The following is a 19559-nucleotide window of genomic DNA, read 5'->3' as shown; positions in this document are numbered from 1 at the left end:
TGTGTGTGCGCACCGGGAGCCCCGCGCCGCCCCTCAGCACAGCCGGGCTGCCGTACCGCACCCCCGAGCCGCCTGGGTGCAAATGGAGGCAGAAACGGACACTTCAGAATTCCATAAGCGTTTTCCGCTCTGTCGGTGTTGGGTGGTGTGAAGCGCATCTGTCCCTGCTCAGGTGGGATTTCTTAAGAAACACAGAGGAAGGTAACTACGTCCATGAAGCTTTCCTGACAATGTCCCCAACACGTTTTGGAAACGCTTCTCTGAACTTTTAATTGGTCTTTTCGTGTGAAAAGAGAAGGAAATGGGGAAAGGTGTGAGTACAAACACTCAAGTTACTTATGAAATTGCAACCTAGTATCTAGTTCCACTCTCAGATTTCAAACAACTTTATCCTAAGGACAATAGTAGTGTGCGGTTGTAAATGTTTTAATTGTGTTATGGCTGTGATGGGTCTTTCAATGCTTAAAAAAAAAAAAAAGTTATTTTAAGCATTAAAAAAATTCTGCAAGCATTAAAAGCAGAAGCAAAAGGACACACAAAGAGTTTCTGACGGTCTAGTTATCACATAATAGTGCTAATGACTAGGAAGAGTGGGGGAAAAGTAACTTTTACTTCCCCTGGTTCCTACTGATTCTTATTTGTTAGTACGGGAGAGCCAAAAAGAAAAAAAAATGGCAACTAATTTTTATTATTGATCTATTTACCGTTTATTTAACACAGCCATTCCCCAGCCCGTGGCGGGTGTACGTTCGCTGAAGAAAGACTGAAAGCACCAGGAGCGTTGCCAAGAGCCCAAACACCGCTGGGGCGGCTCCGGAACGCCCGGCAGCTCCCCCTCCACCGCGGGGGCCAGCACGGCCAGGGCTCCGCCGCACCCGGGATCCGAACCCGCGGCCGCTCACGGCGCCACCTCACCAGCGGGGCGGCCCTGTGACGTGTCTCCGCGGCGCACCAATGAGGTGCAGCCACGCCTGCCGCTAGCGCCCGCGTGCCCGGAAGGGGCGGGGCGTAGGCGGTTGGTGGCGGCCGGGCCGGCGTGCGGAGTCTCCTCAGCGGCGGCGCCGCTCCCGCCTGGGCCCCCGGGCCGCCCCCGCCCCTGGGCCGCCACCATCACCACCGCCGCCATGTCGCCCGCCATCGTGGCCCAGGAGGGCGGCCGGCAGCGCCGGGCTGCGAGCCACCACCACTACTTGGACGTGAGGAGCGAGGCGCCTCCCGGCCTGGCGCTCTGCGGGGACGGGCTGCCGGGCGGGGAGGCCGAGGCGCTGCTGCCGCCGGAGGCGGGCGTGCGGGGAGCGCGGGGGTGCCGGGCGGAGCTGGGCAGCATCCTGCTGCTGCTGGTGCTGTACGTGCTGCAGGGCATCCCGCTGGGGCTGGCGGGCAGCGTGCCCCTCATCCTGCAGAGCAAGAGCGCCAGCTACACCGACCAGGCCTTCTTCAGCTTCGTGTTCTGGCCCTTCAGCCTCAAGCTGCTCTGGGCCCCTTTGGTGGACGCCGTCTACCTGCGGGGCTTCGGCCGCCGCAAGTCCTGGCTGGTCCCCACGCAGTACGTGCTGGGGCTCTTCATGATCTACATGTCCACCCAGGTGGACGTGCTGCTGGGCGACGGGGAGAGCCGGGCCCCCGACGTGGTGGCCCTCACCGTGACTTTCTTCCTCTTCGAGTTCCTGGCGGCCACACAGGACATCGCAGTGGACGGCTGGGCCCTGACCATGCTGTCCAGGGAGAACGTGGGTTACGCCTCCACCTGCAACTCTGTGGGCCAGACCGCCGGGTACTTCCTGGGCAATGTCCTCTTCCTGGCCCTGGAGTCGGCCTCCTTCTGCAACAAGTACCTGCGGTTCCAGCCCCAGCCCCAGGGCATCGTGACCCTTTCAGGTACTGCTGGGATGGGGATGGTTCTTCCCTCAGCCTGGACCAAAGTTCAGTTAATGGTTTGGCGCTGTGAACTGAGCAGGTTGGCTTTGTCCTTTGCCCATGAGAAGGCAGAGCCCGCCAGGAGGCTGGTGGAATCCATTGCTGCATGGACTGAACTGCCAGCCTGCTCCAGGTTTAAGAGTGTGGGAAACCTGTCTTGGCATTATCTTGGCTGAGCTAAGCACTTTGGAGACAATGTTTTTTCCCCTGGTTTAATGACCATGGCTAGATTATTGTTTAAAAAAAAACAAACCAACCAAAAGCTTTGCCTCCTTTTAAGGAGGCCTTTTAAGAGCATCTCTTTCCATGAGGAAGGAAAGGGGAAATTAAAAAGAAATACCCTTCCAAGATGATATTGTTCACAGAAATAACAACTGTTCAGTGTTGACCATGAAGGACTTATTTTAGTAAATTAAGGGGGATTTTGTTTTCTCCCTAATGAATTAAATGGGGTCTGGTAATCTAACCATAACTAGCTGTTAGTGTAGGGATATCATCTGCTTGGTGGGCTTTGGGTTGTTTGGGTTTTCATTTTCAGAAGGGTTTTAGAGGTGGTTGCTGTTAGGGGTATGACATAGAAGATGCTTAAAATACACATTTTACTTGCAAGGTTGAGTTTAGCCAGCTCAGCTTATGGGAGGACAAGAAAAACTGGCACCTCTTGTGACTGCAGTGTCAGAGTGACCATGGCAAGCAATGAAGAGGAAATTCTCATGGGTTTAGTTTCTTTTGCCTCTCTTACAGTGAGTGCTCTGCCTGTAAGAGAAAGGTATGCCAAAACTGAGGTGAATTGTTGGCTAAAGACGAGTTTTTGCTTTCTATCCTCTGTCTATCTTATTGATTAGTCAGGATATCAGTTTCCAAGACTGCTGTACTTATTTTGTCTGTGCAACTATTGCAATTGCTAACTGATCTTCCTCTTTCCTTATGATTGATAACCCTATGTCTGGTCTACATGTCACCAAGCATAGAGTAGTGCTCACAGTGACTCTTCTGGGTTGCTGCTTTCCTTTGTTTCCCTTGCTGTGCAGTTCCTCAGTGCTGCTGTCTCTTCCCTCTCGCTCCTGCAGCAGGCTGACGTCTCCTACTGCTGATGCAACTTGCAAGTCACTGGTGTAGTTAAGAGAGCTTAGTTTGTCTGTAATTACCTCTGATGTCCAGGTGTTTCGTTGTCTTGATTTGTTTTGTTTTTCTCAGTACTGTTTGTATGAATGGATTTGTTACTATTACAAAAGTGCTGGTTTGGGGGGGAAAAAAGGAAACCAAAACAAACAGCTATCAGAAATACCACCACAGCCTGTTTGACTTGTCCTGGAGCGCTAACCTGGTGGAGGAAGAAAAGGAGGAAGAAAAGCAAATCCCCCCACACTGTAGTTGCAGAATGTGTTTCTTTGGGTGGCAAAACTGGCTGCAAGAAGTGTCGTTCCCTTGTTCCCGTGGCTGTGTGCCATGATTTGCTGTGTCCGCGTTTCTCCAGAGGCAGCTGCAGAGCGGCAGTCCTGTGAAGCAGCTCACGGAAACCAGGAGGGCTGCTCTCTGCTCCTGGTGCTGCTTTTAACGGGGCTCCTGGCGAGCCAGGGTGGCTCTCCGAGGGCGTTTGTTGTAGGCAGAGTGCGATGCCAGGCAGAGAGCAGGTCAGCGCTCCACGATCCCAAGTCAGCTTCAAGTTGTGGAGAAGCAAAAGCAACAGCCCCTTCCAGGTAGCTGAGACATGGAGCGCCCTTTTCCCTGGGAAAAGATGTGTGGCTTTAGAATTACTTAAAGCTGCTGCGACAAAACAGCTGGCCCTGCACGCACCCCTCGGCCCTGGTTATTGTCCAGCCTGGTCAGTCCCTGGTCTAGTTCAAAAGCTCACTTTGCTCCAGTACAGTGGCTTGTTTTACTGGTAATATTGTAGAGGCAGAGACAAAATAGGGATGTGGCCAGGCAGCACTGGAAGCTTTATGCTAGAAATTCCTTGTGTAAACTACAACTTTAAAGTTCTTTTGCGTGTAGTCTGTTAGTGGACTGTATGGCTGCCATTTTCTTTTATTTTAATTTTTTGCTAGTGCAGCTGTTGCTGCGTTGCAGCGGAGAGGCTGGAACGTTCATGGGATGATGTTCAGAGCTATTTCTATTCCCATCCTTACACTGTAGTTCTTTCACTGTGATTATAACACTTTAGTGCTATTATTAGAGTCCACTCCTGTATGTCTCTTGTAGACAGTAGCTGTGATTAGCATGACTCATCTTTTACTTACAACTATATGTTCAGGGTATTTTTTTTTAATAGATGAGAGAGCAATCTGACAGCATCAATTATGACAGGATTTTTAGGACTGTATAGTAACTACTCCTACTTTTATACAGTCCTAAAATTACTTTCAGCCCTTTGAAGGCAACTGCGAGGCTGATGTGGCCCCTGGTGAGAATGAGTTTGACACCCCTGGGTTATGAGATCTTCTCTCCTTTTCTTTAGAGAAGGGAAAAGAAACTGCTTTCTTTTACACCGAGAATGCTGGGATATAGTAAAGCAGTCTTTCCATGTTTTCTTCCATGCCTGTTGTGCTTTTCTATTCCTGTGCATAAACAGCAGGTAATTATTGCCCAGACCTTTGCACTGTCTCTGCCCTTTCCCCAGCCCTCGCTGCTGACTCTCGGCTCCTCGTGAGGCTTCGGGAGTTGCTCGTGACCAGGAAGATAAAAGGCTGCGTCTGTCGTCCCCTCTGCCTGTGACTGAGTTCTTTTTTGTCCCTTTACGAGAGGATAGGATTATTTTAGATTAATCCATTTGCTGACTCAAAAACTACTTGCCTTAAAACACTGGTGTGTTTTTACTGTTGCTGCCTTCAAATCCGTAATTTAGCAAATATTATATCTGCTTAAAATAGAGCCCTTTACAGTTAGCAAGTGTATAACAGCCGCTTCAACCAGACCTGTCTGGGTGACTCTCTACTTGCCACCTGTGTAAGAACTTTCATCATGATATCTTTACACTCTTAAATAAAATCTTTATTTCCTTCTGATGGTATTCTATAGGAAGTATAGAATGGAGGCACAGAATAATTGCATGAACACACAGTAAATCAACTCAGACTTGTGAATGACTCCTTCCTCAGAAGTTTTTTCCCTTTCCTGTAGCTATTAAATGTGTTTTTTCCTCCTTGATCAGCTTTTGGTGATTGTATTTGTGATCCTTCAACATTCTTGTTTCTATTTCTTTCTCCTCCAACACGCTGGCTGTGGTTAATAATGCACAGACCACCAGGGCAGTGACCCGGTTTGCTGCGGCTGTGCTGTCTTGGATCGCCAGCAAACACGGTGACAGAGGCAAAAGCTGTGTCAGCTACTGCATGTAGCCGTGTGTTTGTGCTTTGCTTTTCTGGGTTGTTTCTAGGAGGGTCAATGAGTAATGTTTTTATCCAATTTTGATTATTAGATTTATATTTTTGCAAACTAACTGCATTTTCAATACTCAGTGAGTTGTTAACGAAGTGTTGATGATGATGTGGATGGTTTGTTTGTTTCTTTCCCCACCAGATTTCCTGTTTTTCTGGGGAGCTGTCTTTTTAATTACCACTACACTGGTTGCCCTTTTGAAAAAGGAAAACAAGGAACTAACACCAACAAAAGAAGAAACAAAAGGCATCACTGACACATACAGGCTGCTATTCTCAATAATCAAGATGCCGGCAGTTCTTACTTTCTGCCTCTTGATCCTCACAGCAAAAGTAAGTAAATACATCTATGAATTGTTAGATGCTGATGGTATTGGAGTCTGGAAGGTCGCTGAGGCCCTGTGATGTAACTTATTTCTTAGTTTTGCTGGTGGTTGTTATCAGAGTTCTGAATTTTCACATGAAATGCAAAACAGAATTGCTTATAGCATTGTGCCAAGCAGGGCTGTACAACAGAGAACGTTTGTTTGAGCTTTTCTCAGTGTTTACACAAGCATTAAAGAGCAGTTTGATTGCAATCCAGTATTATAGTAATTTGTTTTTAAACATTTTTAAACAGCTGGGCTGTTCCTATAGTCTGAGAAGGACAGAAAATGTTTCTTTTAACCTAAATGTTATTCCCAGAATCTGCAGCTCTGTATAAACCAGGTTTCCACAGCTTCTGGTTGGCTGTCAAGGATACCAACAGCAATTAGGGCATGGGCATGAAAGTCATTGCTCCGTTTCATGTTCTTGGTATAGTTTTGACACTGATGACAGTAAGAGGGTGCAAGTGTAGAACATGTCTCAGAACTCACTCGGAAATCAAGTCAGAAACAGAAGTGACTTGTACTCTATCACATTACTGAATAAGCTGAATTTCTAGCCAGGCTACCTCTGCTTTCCTCAGTTTATTTTGTGTATCTTCCGTTGCAGGTTGGATTTTCAGCAGCAGATGCTGTAACGGGACTCAAACTGGTGGAAGAGGGAGTCCCGAAAGAGCACTTGGCTCTGCTGGCAGTTCCAATGGTTCCCCTACAGATCATATTGCCTCTGATTATCAGCAGATACACTGCAGGCCCCCAGCCACTGAACACATTTTACAAAGCTATGCCTTTCAGGTAAAACCAAACCAATTGCATTTTATAGAAGCGTAGTAATTTGCATATTCAGCTCAAGTGTAGGATTTCTTATGTAACTCTCTAAGTTCCACATACAAGAAAGTGTGTCCGAATTCTCACAGTCCGTTGAAATCTCTGTGACTTGTGCCTTGAAGATGATTCATGTAGTATCACATGTAAGAAAGCAGAACACGAGGGGTTTTGAAGATGCATCTAGAACAGCGCTGGAGCAGCAGTCTCCTGCTCTTGTTCAGTTCCGTACTCATGAGTCGCTCTGGCTGGATCTGTAAGATGAGGTGTAAAATACCCGATGTCAGAGAGGCAGAACGCGCTGAGAAGTCGCTTGGTGCATCTGCTTTGCCAAGCAACGGAGAGTGAAAGAAGCTGAGTCAGGCTGGTGCAGACAAGGAGACGTTTCATTTCCATGTTGTGTTTGATACAGGAGTTTGCTTATGGAGTTGTAAAACTAATGAATCCAGCAAAATACCTAATGCTGTTACTCAGTGAGTCATGTAACGTGCCTGTTACTGTAACATATTCTTAAGCAACTAGGTATGTTTTTGTAAAATAAAAACCAGGTAGATCTTGCTCCAGCTGAATTTGGTTGGATATCTTGTGTGTTTGTTTGTACAAAAATAGCTTTCTGTGTGAAGGGATGGGAGGAAAGCTGGTGTAGGAGATCTGGCAGCAAATGGTGTTTCTATGGAAGGCAGAATTACAGAATTGTCTAGGTATAAAAAGTTTTCCATTTCAGTGCTTGCCAAATATTTAATATATAATTCTAAGATAGATATAGTTTTAACTATGTAGACATAAATTATTTTAATGTATTCTGTATGTGTAAATGTTCAATAGTTGCTTTGTATTAAGGAAACACATGGAAAGAATTACTTGAGTTATGAATTATCTTTCTTATTCCTGCAGATTACTACTCGGTCTGGAATTTGCTTTTCTGGTGTGGTGGACTCCTAAAGTAAAACACGAAGGAGGATTTCCTGTCTACTACTATGTTGTAGTACTGCTGAGTTATGCTTTACATCAGGTAACGCTGTGTGTGGGAAGGGAAGGGGACGTGCCGGGGTGTTTCATATCGCTCACCCAGAGGACTGTAAATGCCGTTATCTGCTTTTGACCTTAGTTACAGCAGAATTCCTCTGGGTCTGACCTGTTGTGCCGTGCAGCTGTGTTTACTTCTGATACTCTTGCCAATATTATTTCTCCTTCTTCCCTGCGCACCACTGGACATTTTCTGTGGAGTTACTTTTACTTCACCAGATCTGGGGTTGTTTCCCAGATTTATTTTATTTTCCCCCAAACCCAGAAGCTCAAAGTCGTGACAGAGCAGGAGAAATCCCAGCATGCTGGGTTTCCTACCCACCATGATGATCCTGCTCATTGTGTAGATCCATAAAGTGATGTGATCCTGGCCCTAGAAAAAATACTTCATTGATTTTTGGAAGAACGTCATAACAGATCTGATCCAAAGGCCTGGAAAACAGACGTCTGATAGAAACTGGGCTTTGAATCAGAACTAAAATGTATACAGTCCCTGAAGAGTTGATTTAAAGCATGAAAGTGTTATTTTTATATGCAGTTTGAGCTGGCTTTATGGTTTGTCAGTGTGCTACCCTGAGTCATTGCGGTGCCCGTGCCGCTGGCTCCGTTCAGCGCCGCCCCAGACACGCAGCGCGGCCACTCCTCGGGGTGAGCAGAGCCGCGCTGCAGGCGTCGTTGCTCTCTTGTCCTGTTTTCAGCTGCTGGGTTACTTTTCAGTCAGTGTTGCTAACTTCAAGTCATTTCCCAGAACAGTTTTTATGTTGCCCTTGTCTGTAACTGGGGAGACCTTACTGTGCCGTGGGCTTTCTTACCTGCTGTAGATCACGCTGTATAGCATGTATGTTGCAATAATGGCTTTCAACGCCAAAGTCAGCGACCCGCTGATCGGAGGGACCTACATGACGCTCCTAAACACGGTGTCGAACCTGGGGGGGAACTGGCCTTCCACTGTGGCACTCTGGCTTGTGGACCCGCTGACGGTGAAGGAGTGCGCGGGGGCGCAGGAGCAGACCTGCGGGACTGCGGCGGCTGCAGAAGTAAGTTTTGGAGGCTGTTCCCTTCTTACCTGATGAAATTGCTTCTGTTAGTATTTTTTCACCTTTGGAAACCACCATAGTGCATAGTGTATGCGTAAAGATTTCCACTGATGGAGCTCATTCTCCTGTCTGATAAAATTAAATGTTTTCATCTGTACACTCTTAATAACTAACATCTTACCAAAGATTTGCAGCTGGAGAGTAGTTGTCCATTTCTTTCTGGGTGGGATGAAAAGCTGGTGTTAGAAGCACTAGATCGGTGCCTCATTCTCTGCGGTGCAAGGAGCCTGGCGTTACGTTTTCGAGAGCAAACCTTGCTGAGCTGAGAGTTGTGTCATTAGACACTCCATTCTTGGCAGGCTGGCTGTCCCCCACGTCCCTTTAGTTTTGTGGTAGGTTTTTGTTCCTTCTGTCTTTCTGGAGGTTTCCCATCTGGACACCTCGATACCTTCTCCCGTGATGGTGCTTTTCTGTCTTTGATCTTCACGCTCCGCGCGGGATGGAGCGGTGGGACTGGCCGCCCTCCAGCTCTGGGCAGCCCTGCGGAGGAGAACAAAGAACTCGCTGTGCTGCTGCACGCAGATCAAGCAACGGGACGCAAACCTGCCTGGAAAGCAGGGTTTCAAATTCACCTGCTCATGAGCAAATGCGAAATTTTACCCTGTCTGTTTGGGAGGGTGGAAATGTTTGGGGGACTTCTGGGCTTGTGGTTGGTTTTTGGTGGTTTGTTTTGCTTTCCTGCACTCATGACTGAGATTTATTTCACACTTGGATGCCAGGACTCTTTGGGATGTGCAGGTTCTCTAAATGAACCAAGTGTTCTAGGAGTCAAACATGCCTTGTTTGAACGGGAGCTGCAGTTTTCCGCAGTGTGCGCGTCTCCTGCCCGTCTCTCGCTGGGCTGCACTGCTGGGCTGCCTGTGCCCGGCCTCTGCTGAATTCGAGCCTCTCCTCCTCCACCTCACCCCTCTGATCTTTCTTCGCATCTTCCCAGTTGGTCACGTTCCACCACCACTCCCTCCTCATTCCTAATCTGATCTTGACATGTCTCAGAGTGATGAAAACGCTGGCAGAACCTCACTCAAAGGACTGATTTATCCTCGGATTATCGCAGGGTTGAAAGCTGAACAATAGCAGAAACTTATCATATGCTACACACGTACCCTTTAAGCGCTGGAGTTTCTGTCTTCCAGTTCTGCAATTAAACATCCTGGGCATGTTTTTTTTTCTGAGCAATATGCAGCATTTTATACTGTCCAGTGAAGTGAGATGCAAGGTTATTCGTAAAGAAGTCATTTGGATGGCTGGGGGAAAATAAATCTTGATGAGGTTAAGAGCAGTGCCTGCAGTTTCAGGGCAGCCTGAGACAGCCGGACGGTTTGTGTGTTCTTGAGTTAGTCCCTTGGGCCAATATGCTCCATTTACTGTTTTATAACAGTTTTGCTGCTTTTCATGCCAATGGTGCACTTGAAAGCCTCTCCTACTATCTCTGCAAGAAACAAGGATGATTAAACAAATATATTTAGCCATAACAAAGAGCAAGTAAAAAAAAATAGTGGATATTTAATGCCTAGTTTCTAAAAGTCTGTATCTCCCGGGGAATACTTAAGGCATCAACTTGTGCTCCTGTGTTTCAGCTCTGCACAAAAGCTGGTGGTTCCTGCGTTACTACCTTGGACGGTTACTACGTGGAGTCCGTCGTCTGCGTCATTCTGGGGTTTGGCTGGTGGTTCCTCCTTGGGCCAAAACTGAAGAAGCTGCAGGACGAAGGACAGTCTTCCTGGAAGTGCAAGAGGACCAACTGACACAGCCGAAATACTGGAGGGACTAGCAAGGTCATTTTAGTTCTATTACAAAGACATATCCCATAATCAATAAGCAGGAATCTAGGTATTTTTAAATGGCACACCACTGAAAAACAGGATGGCTGAGACGTGGTATGTTTGAATGTGATACCACTTCCCCTCCCCGTATGGAAATGTCGGTTCAGAAAGTAATTGTTAAAAAAAAGCACCTATGTACTGCATACATATCCCCGAGCTCTGGTTTCGGAGTCGTGGTTGCTGGTGTAACCGACGTCTGAATTTCCACATGGTAACTGTGGAGAAGCTCCTTGTGCCATGTCTGTGTGAGCAGCAGCCGCGTCAGCCGAGCTGCAGCTCTTTGTTTTCAGGCAGAGCGGCTGTGGCGCGCGGAGCCGGCCCGGGGAAGGATGGCAAAGGCATTTGCCGGGTAGGTTGAGCGTGTTGTACTATGGAACTCCTTGTGGGAAGAGAAATGTTAAATGTCTCTGGGCTTTGTTTCTTCTCACTGTATGAACTGTAACCGCATCTCAAAGGATGAAATGTTTCAGAGATTCTTTTAAATGTATTTTCTGGCTTTTATAAGCTTTAAAGATTTATAAGAAAATATTTTTATAAACAAATTACATTTGTTTAATTTATTTCTGCTGCTTCAAAGCATTTTGATTTACATTCAAAGTACTTTCCTGATGAAAAATTGCTGTAAGGTAGGACTTCAGAGTAACGCACAATACTCTAAGCCTTGAGCCCCGAAGGTGTAAACTGGCGCGTGAGGGAGAGGGCGTGCGGGCCTGCGGACAGCGGTTGCTGTTTGAGGGAACGAATCGATAGCGTTGGTTCCTCTATGTCACTAAAATTTGAATATTCCGTTTCAAAATCAGTAGAAAAAATGCGTCTGTTCCCAGCTAGGGATAAGCAAAAATGACCAGTGCCTTTGGAAGTGATTCGGTGACGACAAACTTGCCAAATTCCCAGTGAGCCCGTGTACGACTTGCTGCCACGTAAATCAAGGTCAGTGCTGCGGTAGAGCTGCTCCAGGAGCTTGTCACTGATGCTGTGTCGTTGAAACGTTCCCGTTGCGTTTATCAGAAACGACTTCCCCCGAGTGCCTTAGTGACGTACAGCGCGCGGCCTGTACGCCTGGAGAGGGGCTCTCGCACGTTGCTGGATGTATACGGTACATCAATATTAAAAGAGAAAACTATTAAAATACCTTTGAAAGGTACGTGATTTCCTTTTCCGTTCTGTGCTTCTTGCCTTATCGATATTTGAAGCGCTGCGTCCTCAGCTTGGTGACCCAAACTCCAGGGCTGTGTGGATCTTTTGTTCCTGTGTGTTTCAGGAAAGAAGTCAATTGATACCAGCTTTTGAGTGAGGGGAGGGGACTTACGGGTGTGTACACAGTGTCTGTGTGACACGAGGAGCCAGGAGGTGTCCAGAAGGGGACAGTGTGACCAGCTGGCATTGGCGCCCGTTCCTCTGTGTGACACCGTGAGGGCTGTGGAAACCCGAGCCCTGAGCTGCAGATCTGCCGTCCAGCCACGGCACGTTCACACCGCTTGTTTCAAGTACAGCAGAATCAGTCAAGCCTAAAGAAAAGCACATTGTGTTTAGTCCCCAGACTAAAAGTCTTCAAGTTTCACCTCTGCTTAAGCACAAAAAGAATGTCAGAATATCTCAGAGATCTGTAGCTGAAGGTGGATGCACCTTTCACTCCTCACCACTAACAGTGTATGAGGCACCTCAGTTCTGTGGCTTTGCTGGAGCAAGGGCCGCTTACTTGAACCACATCTTCTCCCCACCTCTTAGCCGATAATTTAAGAATTGGTTTAATTTGAACCTTATTTTGGTTGGTTGGGTGGTTGGGTTTTTTAATATGTGTTGGATTTGTTGCCTTGGATTCTAAATTGCCGACTAAATCCGTGCTTTTCCTGAAATCCCAAGTTGTGACTGTTATTGTCTTATGTACCACCCGGAAGTGGCTTGACACAGAAGCCTTGTGTAAACAGCAATGCGGTTCTATACCACTGTCTGGTTATGTTCTTACGGTGCATGTATTAATTTAAAGACCACATGGGAGCATCGCACAGGCGGGCATGTGATTCTGCCCAGGGAAACAATTGGCTTGAGCCGTTCGGTGACGAATTACAAATATTTGCTAGGGAAAAGAATAAATGATGATGAATACAGAGTTCCAGAGTTGTTTTTTTCTCTTAAAATAGTTCCCCGCGGTGCCATGGAGGACCTGTCTGACAGCTCTGACAGTTCATGTTCTGTTTAAGGTACACCGGACCGAGGAGGGCACCGGGCGCCGCTCCCGGCCGTTGCCAGGGTCTGGCTCTGAAGTTGTCCGAGCGTTACCGTGCTTGGGGTTGGAAGTTCATTACAACCGCCTGCTGGGGCCGAGCCGCCAACCCGCTCCCCCGGGCCGGTTCCGCCCGCCCGGCCCCGCTTCCCGTGTCCCCGCCCCTCTTCCCGTGTCCCCGCCCCTCTTCCCGTGTCCCCGCCCCTCTTCCCGTGTCCCCGCCCCGTCCCTCCCGCGGGCGGAGCAGCGGCGGCCATGGCGGAGCGGCGCGGCGGGGCGGCCGAGGGCCTGGCGCGGCTCTCGGAGTGGGCGGACGCGCACCTGAGCCTGCTGCGGGTGAGGGGCCGGGGGAGCGGGGCCGGGGGCGCGGCGGAGCCCCCCGGCCCCGCTGAGCGCCTCTCTCTGCCCGCAGAGCCTGAGCAGCGCGCTGGCGGTGGCCGCGGTGCTGGTGCTGGCCCGGAGTGTCCGCATGGTGAGTGCGGGTGCGGGCGGGCCGGGCGGGTCTCGGTGTCCCCGCTCGGGCGGCGTCTCCGCGGCCCGGACCGAGCGCCCTTCCTCGCTCTGGGTTGTTTTCTAACCCTGTTTCTAAGCCTGTTCTGCATCCCCGGCTCCCGAGCGCTTCGTGCTCTGCTGTACATCCCAAACTGGCTCACACCTCTAGTCCCAGTAAAACTGATATTGATGTGAGGTGGTTCCCTCACATCTCACAGCTGCTGGAGAGAGTCCAGCGCAGCCACCAAGATGCTGCAGGGAGTGGAGCATCTCCCGTGTGAGGAAAGGCTGAGGGAGCTGGGGCTCTGGAGCTGGACAAGAGGAGACTGAGGGGGGACTCATTCATGGGATCAATATGGAAAGGGGGAGTGTCAGGAGGATGGAGCCAGGCTCTTCTGGTGGCAACCAGTGACAGGACAAGGGGCAATGGGTGCAAACTGGAACACAGGAGGTTCCATTTAAATAGGAGATTAAACTTCTTCCCAGTGAGGGTGGCAGAGCCTGGCCCAGGCTGCCCAGGGGGTTGTGGAGTCTCCTTCTGTGCAGACATTCCAACCCGCCTGGACACCTTCCTGTGTAACCTCAGCTGGGTGTTCCTGCTCCACGGGGGGATTGCACTGGATGAGCTTTCCAGGGCCCTTCCAGCCCCTGACACTCTGGGATCCTGTGATATTCTCTCCCTACTTCCATGAACAGAATTGCTTTTTCAAATATTTTTAAGCAGGACCATAAATTTTCATTCACTTGTTGAAATGACCAGTTTGTGCCCTGTACTGAGGTGTCACCGCCAGCTCCAGCCAAAGCTGCGTCTCAGACCCATTCTGCCGTGTTCTTCCAGCTGCTTAAACAACAATAGTTCCTCCGAGCTTCCCTCTGCACAATTCCAAATGCACTTTGCTATGGGAGAATATTTGTGTAAAGTTTTTACTTAAAAATATTACCAAATGTCATCAGAATATTTTTTTTCTGTTTGTTTTGGGGAGGAGGTGTTTGTTTTGGTGTTTTTAAAGCCAAGGGCTTGTGAATGCGTTAATGAGGCTGTTGGAGCTTCCAGTGCGAGTGCAATCAGACTCGAACAATTTCTGTTCGTAAAAACCTTGACGCGTTCTGCCCGCGAGGGCCTGAATTCCTGCGTTCCTCGCAGGACGCCTCGCGGATCGCACACGGGAAGGTTTCCTGAGTAAATAACATCACACAGAAAGATCCTCGAGTTTAGTCTTGGTGTTTTGGGTTGTTTGCGCGGGGGCCGGTGTCTCCCAGCAGTCGTACATCGGCAGCTCGGTGCTTCTCACAGCTGTGCGGGTCAGTGTTCTGCAAACAGCTCCTCGCAGCGAGCCCCCTGGAAATGGGGGTCTGAATTCAGAGGGTGTCCCACCCGTGCCCGTCCTGCTCCTCCAGCCCAACCAGGGGCTGCTGCCGCGGCCCGAGTCTCGGCTCCCGCTAAGCTCGGTTTTCCTGAATGACCACCTAACTGTCCCTTTGAATCCTGCCGTTCATCGACAGCTCCGGCATCAAATCTAATCTCCTTGTGATCTCTTCAAAGGTGTGCCCCTGCTATTGCCCCTCTCCTCTTTGACTGCCGTACCCAAGTAGTTGCCGTCCTCCCTGCTCTGCCTGTGCTTTGGGTCTGTTCTGTGCCGGCGACTTGACCCACGTCTCAGCTTCCTCTCCCCCCTTCCAGCATCATTCAGCCGCTTCCAGCCCTTCCAGCCCTTCCAGCCGCTGCTTAAACGCTCTTTTCGTGGGAATTAAGGGAACTTCAATGTGCACCATTCAAAAAATGGCCGTTCTGTTCTTCCTCTAAACCTTGCTTTATGCCCACCCCTAACGCCGCAAGTCCTGTAAAACAGGGAGCATCACAAAGGTTCTGGCAAGGCTGGCACATAATGGCTTCTGCAGCTGGTCGCTATTATATATATATATATACTTGCCCTTACTGTCTAATAATAGATCTGTAATTTGCCAAACTGTTTTAAGAAGTTGGATTTAATGTGGTCGTAACTGCTCCACATTTTTTGTTAAACTTTGTCTTGCTCTTCTTCCCATCAATAGACAACCAAGTTTACAAGTGCTTCGGATATACCCGCGGCGTTTGTAGAAAAGAACGTGAAATTGCGGGGCAAGTTACACCACGTCACCGAGAAAGGCCTGGAAGTGGAGCACGTCCCCATTAGTGTTCCTTTCTTTACATCGCTGCAGAGAAGGTGTGAGTAAAAGAACACGAGGAATGAGGGCAGGGATGAAATGATGTCCTTGGTGTGTCTGCAGAGGGAGAAAGGGACGGTGCAGTTCTGGCTCTGCCTTGTGGGCTTTCCGCATTTTACAGGTGGGAGACTGGGGAATGCAGGGCTGGAAGGAGACCTGTAAAAAGAGCTTCCCAATGTACTATTTGTGTTAATTAGTGTCATTATCATTGTGTTTTTCCGACAGCAAAGCCTCCACTCAGGCAGTTGGCTTGCTTGCATGGCTCATCTCCTTCCTGACACAAATGCTATTGGGACTTGCGGTTATTTGTGGATGAGGATCTGGCAGCTACATATACAAACCCCTATACACAGCCCTATAGAAACCCCTATACACAGCCCTATAGAAACCCCTATACACAGCCCTATAGAAACCCCTATACACAGCCCTATAGAAACCCCTACACACGGACAGTCTTTCTGAGACTTGGCAGAAGCCGAGTCACACACTTGCTTTGCAAATACCTCACCTGTTGCTTCTGCCCCTTCAGAGAAAATAATAGTGACTGCTAACGAAAGTAGTTCTATTTGTATGCAAAATGAAACAAACGAGCTGAAACCACTTGTGCAATCTTGAATTACATTTATTTTACTGGAGAGGTGAGACCAAAGTCTTATTTGCAAGGAAGTGCTTTGGGGAGCTCAAATGGGTGTTTTTTTTAAGTCAATGGCAATAAAGTCATTCAGAAGAGCTGAGGGGGTGTGTGGGGGTGCTGTGCTCCTAACGCGGCTCTGTGCGCAGGGCAGGGCCCGGGGCTGCTGCTGGTGCGGCTGGCGGGGGTGCAGCTGGCGCCCGGCGCCCTGGGCTGGCTGCAGCGGCACCTCCGGCCCACGCAGATCGTCTGGTTCCAGCTCCTCGGGAGGGAGGACGAGGCGCTCGAGTGCCTGGTTTCAGTAAACAAGGTAAAGAGAGTGACAGAAGTTGCCTTTCGTCTGCACTTTTGAGTCTGTGGTTGCGCGATTCAGTTATCTCAGTACATTTAAAGAATGTCATTATTTATAGTTTATATATCTTGATGTGGATTTTCAATGTTGGATTTGTAGATCTGATTGGAAGACCAGCAGTTTTGCAGGCTGATTGGTGACGTGGGTGTATTTTTCTGTCGGTGCCAGTCTATACTGTGCAGTGCCCATCAGCCTCTTGTTCAGTCCATCAAATGTCTCTCACAAGTGTTTTGCACTAGTATTCAGTTTTAACACTGAATTCAGAAGTAAAGCCTGTATCTAAGTAAAACCGTCTTAAAGGTGACGTGGTCTCTTCTCCCAGGCATCAGCAATAGGACAAGGGGCCATGGGCTTCAACTCTGCCAGGGGAAATTTAGGCTGGAGGTTAGAAAGCAATTCTGTGCAGAGAGAGTGGTCAGGCATTGGAATGGCTGCCCAGGGAGGTGCTGGACTCACCGGCCCTGGAGGGTTTTAAACTGAGCTTGGACATGGCACTTAGTGCCATGATCTAGTAAACGGACTAGAGTTGGACCAAGGGTTGGACTGGATGATCTCTGAGGGCTTTTCCAACCCAGTCCATTCTGTGATTCTGTGAGTAGCCTATTTATTGTGTGTTTTTATAGGGCCGATTTCTCAGCGTGTGCTTAAATGAAGAGCTCCTGCGGCAGGGGCTGGGCAGAGCAGCCCGTGTGGATGGGCTGCACCACGAGTCCCGGCTCTACTGGAGGCTGCACAAGAGGCTCCTGCGCGCCGAGCTGAAGGCCTTGAAGAAAAAGAAGGGAATATGGAAAGAAGAAAGTTACTCGGAAAGAATTAGAGATCGTATAAGCAGCAATAAATTTGTACAGATGCTGAAACAGTTTGTGAGCTGGTTAAGAAACTCTGTGTAAGGTAAAAAGGCTTGTCTGGAGGAATGGTGGTTGCCTGTGTTAAGTGCTTTGTGGACAGTAGAAGTTTGATGAAAAACAGTGCCATAATTTAAATGTAACATTTAAATGCTTCTCTGGTGTGTGTCGTTACTACATGGATTAGAAAACTCCATTTCAGACCTTTATAAAGCTTGTGGTGTGTGTTTATAGACGAGCGTTTTGTTTGATTTCTATTCTTATGCTACTTTTGCGTATTATCTATGGTTTAAAAATCTTTCATCTTGAGTAATGGGTTGCATTGTTACCCATATAGAAGGTAATTTGTTATGGCAGATCTTAAAAAGCCGATAAGGTCATAACAACCAGAGTTTCTTGGAAAAAGTATCACTTGGTATATCAAAGAATATAAGTTAATATGTCAATAATCCAAATTTTTAGAAGACAACATTCACTCGAAGAAGAAAAACCGATGCTGTTTTTTTCTGGTGGTTCCGTAAATATCTAAAATCAGATTGAAATAAAACTTTAAGATGAGATTTGGAAAGGTGGACCACACTGCACTAAGAACTTATATTCTCGCTTTATTTTTGAAATGTGTTAAGTATATCAGACTCTATTGTTATTTATTTTGTAAGTGTTCTCAGAATAAAGATTGAATTTCTTATGTTCATTGTCACATTTTTCAATACCAAGCACTCAACCTTTATTTAACCTCCCACAGTCCCAGTATTTTACTGATTTTCTTTCTCTGTGATTCCTTACCAATTAAATACTCTAGAGAAGTGTGTGGTACAAAACCAAAATCTTACTAGTTGAGCATTGCTTACCTGACTATTAGTTGCTATGTTATAGTACAGCGGACTTCAGGGCAAAATTGTGAATCTCGAGCTCCTTCTTTCCTCCGGTAGGAATAACAGTCAGTGCTTGTTCAGCGCTGTTCCTGGCTCCCCTCGGGGGTGAAGCTGGCTTTGCAAAGCACAGCGAGCAGTTGGCCACAATTTCGTGTCCAGATCTGGGTGTTGGAAGCAGCGTGGGGCCGGGATGCGGCTCTGTGGGCAGGGACAGAGCTCGGCGGGGCTGCAACCACGGGGCTGTGCCTGTTAAAAATACATGAAAATAGGTGGTGCATCTGGTTTATGCATTACACAGCAAAGGGCCAGGCGCTGCGGTGGTACGCGGACATTCAGGGGCGGCTGTCCCATCCTCCAAAGCAGAACTCACAAATCAGTGTTAACTTCAACTACAAATTCAGTCTCAGCAATCATCTGCTGCCTGTGAGTGATTATAGCTGCTCCTGCATCTGGGAAGTGGAGCTCTTCCAAACTGGGCATAATTGAACAGTTATGGTGTGTTTTTTTTGGATAATTCTACCTGGGCTTTGCACTTCTGATTTGTAAATGAGTGATAGGAAGATATAACACAAAAATCCACTGTAAAGCTGAGAGAAAAATCTCATGAAACCTCGTGCTATTATACTTTTCTGGCGAGCAGAAGTGAGGTGAGGGCACATAAGAACCAAGTTTGTTCCCTCACAGACCTTATTATTCTTGGTGAAGTTCAGAAAAGCCCTAGATTTTTTTTTAAATTACAGCGAATTGCTGTATCCTTTCTGTTCAATTGTGGCTTGTGAAGGACTTAAAGGTGCCAACACAGCTGCTTTGTCAGTTATTTGTCCTACTCTTAGTTGGAACTAAATTTGTGAAGTTTCCTTCCCTGTATTTGTGGCTGGAGGTAATCTAACCATTTCAGAAGGAACTATGGAGAGGGATATTGAAATCTTTGAATTTGGGCCTCTCATGTATTTCCATGGTTTTTGCACAGGACAAGAAGTTTTGGTGATGTGCTCTTACCACAGTTCTTGGTAAGAAAACAAACCCAGGGAAGCAGGTTTGTGTAAGGGATCGGTGCTGTCGTGGACAACACTGGTCTCACAGAGAGCAACCGAGCGATTTGAGATTGCAGTGACAAATGATTTCATGAGAGCCAACTCCTGTAATTGCTTGTTAATGCTGTTTTCGTTATCATCCAGGGCTTATCTGTTTGTTTGGGTTTTTTTAAGCACCACAGCCTTCCCCCTCAAAACAGCGCAACTCAGTTCAAAGCTTCGCTTTCCATATGTGCGAGGCCTGAGAGGCCGCAGATCTTGTCTCTGCGGGAGGCCTGTCTGTTGAAAAACCCGTAAGGGGAGTAGGAACAAATAACTCTGAGGAACCAGCCAGGAGGTCGGGGGAGAAAAAGCACTTTATTATAGAAAAACACCCTTTGAGGAGCATCATCCTGTTCCTTCAGCCACAGCGGCAGTGCACACGAGAGTATCCCCAAGCAGAGGATGCAGCTCTTGTGTGACTGAGAATGA

General features: G+C 48.0%; 2 protein-coding genes across 4 annotated transcripts; both read left to right on the top strand.

Moving 5' to 3' along the window:
• The first annotated feature begins 201 nt into the window (after positions 1 to 201).
• Positions 202 to 12534, top strand: SLC33A1 (solute carrier family 33 member 1). Of its 3 annotated transcripts, XM_082055141.1 has the most exons (7): positions 212 to 1878; positions 5437 to 5627; positions 6270 to 6454; positions 7379 to 7496; positions 8332 to 8547; positions 10185 to 10382; positions 11255 to 12534. In XM_082055141.1, the coding sequence occupies exons 1-6, from the start codon at positions 1125 to 1127 to the stop codon at positions 10350 to 10352; spliced, it is 1632 nt and encodes a 543-aa protein (XP_081911267.1). In that variant the 5' UTR covers positions 212 to 1124; the 3' UTR covers positions 10353 to 10382; positions 11255 to 12534. The 3 variants fall into 3 exon arrangements, with proteins under 3 accessions (XP_081911268.1, XP_081911267.1, XP_081911266.1); XM_082055140.1 differs by lacking the exon at positions 11255 to 12534 and having other exon boundaries at positions 215 to 1878; positions 10185 to 10972; XM_082055142.1 differs by lacking the exons at positions 8332 to 8547; positions 11255 to 12534 and having other exon boundaries at positions 202 to 1878; positions 10185 to 10972.
• A 333-nt stretch (positions 12535 to 12867) lies between these two features.
• Positions 12868 to 17867, top strand: LOC309441097 (protein C3orf33). Its single transcript, XM_082055508.1, has 5 exons — positions 12868 to 12990; positions 13067 to 13126; positions 15199 to 15352; positions 16132 to 16292; positions 16958 to 17867. The coding sequence occupies exons 1-5, from the start codon at positions 12910 to 12912 to the stop codon at positions 17222 to 17224; spliced, it is 723 nt and encodes a 240-aa protein (XP_081911634.1). The 5' UTR covers positions 12868 to 12909; the 3' UTR covers positions 17225 to 17867.
• The last annotated feature ends 1692 nt before the right edge of the window (positions 17868 to 19559 follow it).

This window comes from Streptopelia decaocto (assembly GCF_964273445.1).
Source record: "Streptopelia decaocto genome assembly, chromosome: 6".
NCBI lineage: Eukaryota > Metazoa > Chordata > Aves > Columbiformes > Columbidae > Streptopelia > Streptopelia decaocto.
This window is presented reverse-complemented; position numbering and strand designations above follow the sequence as displayed.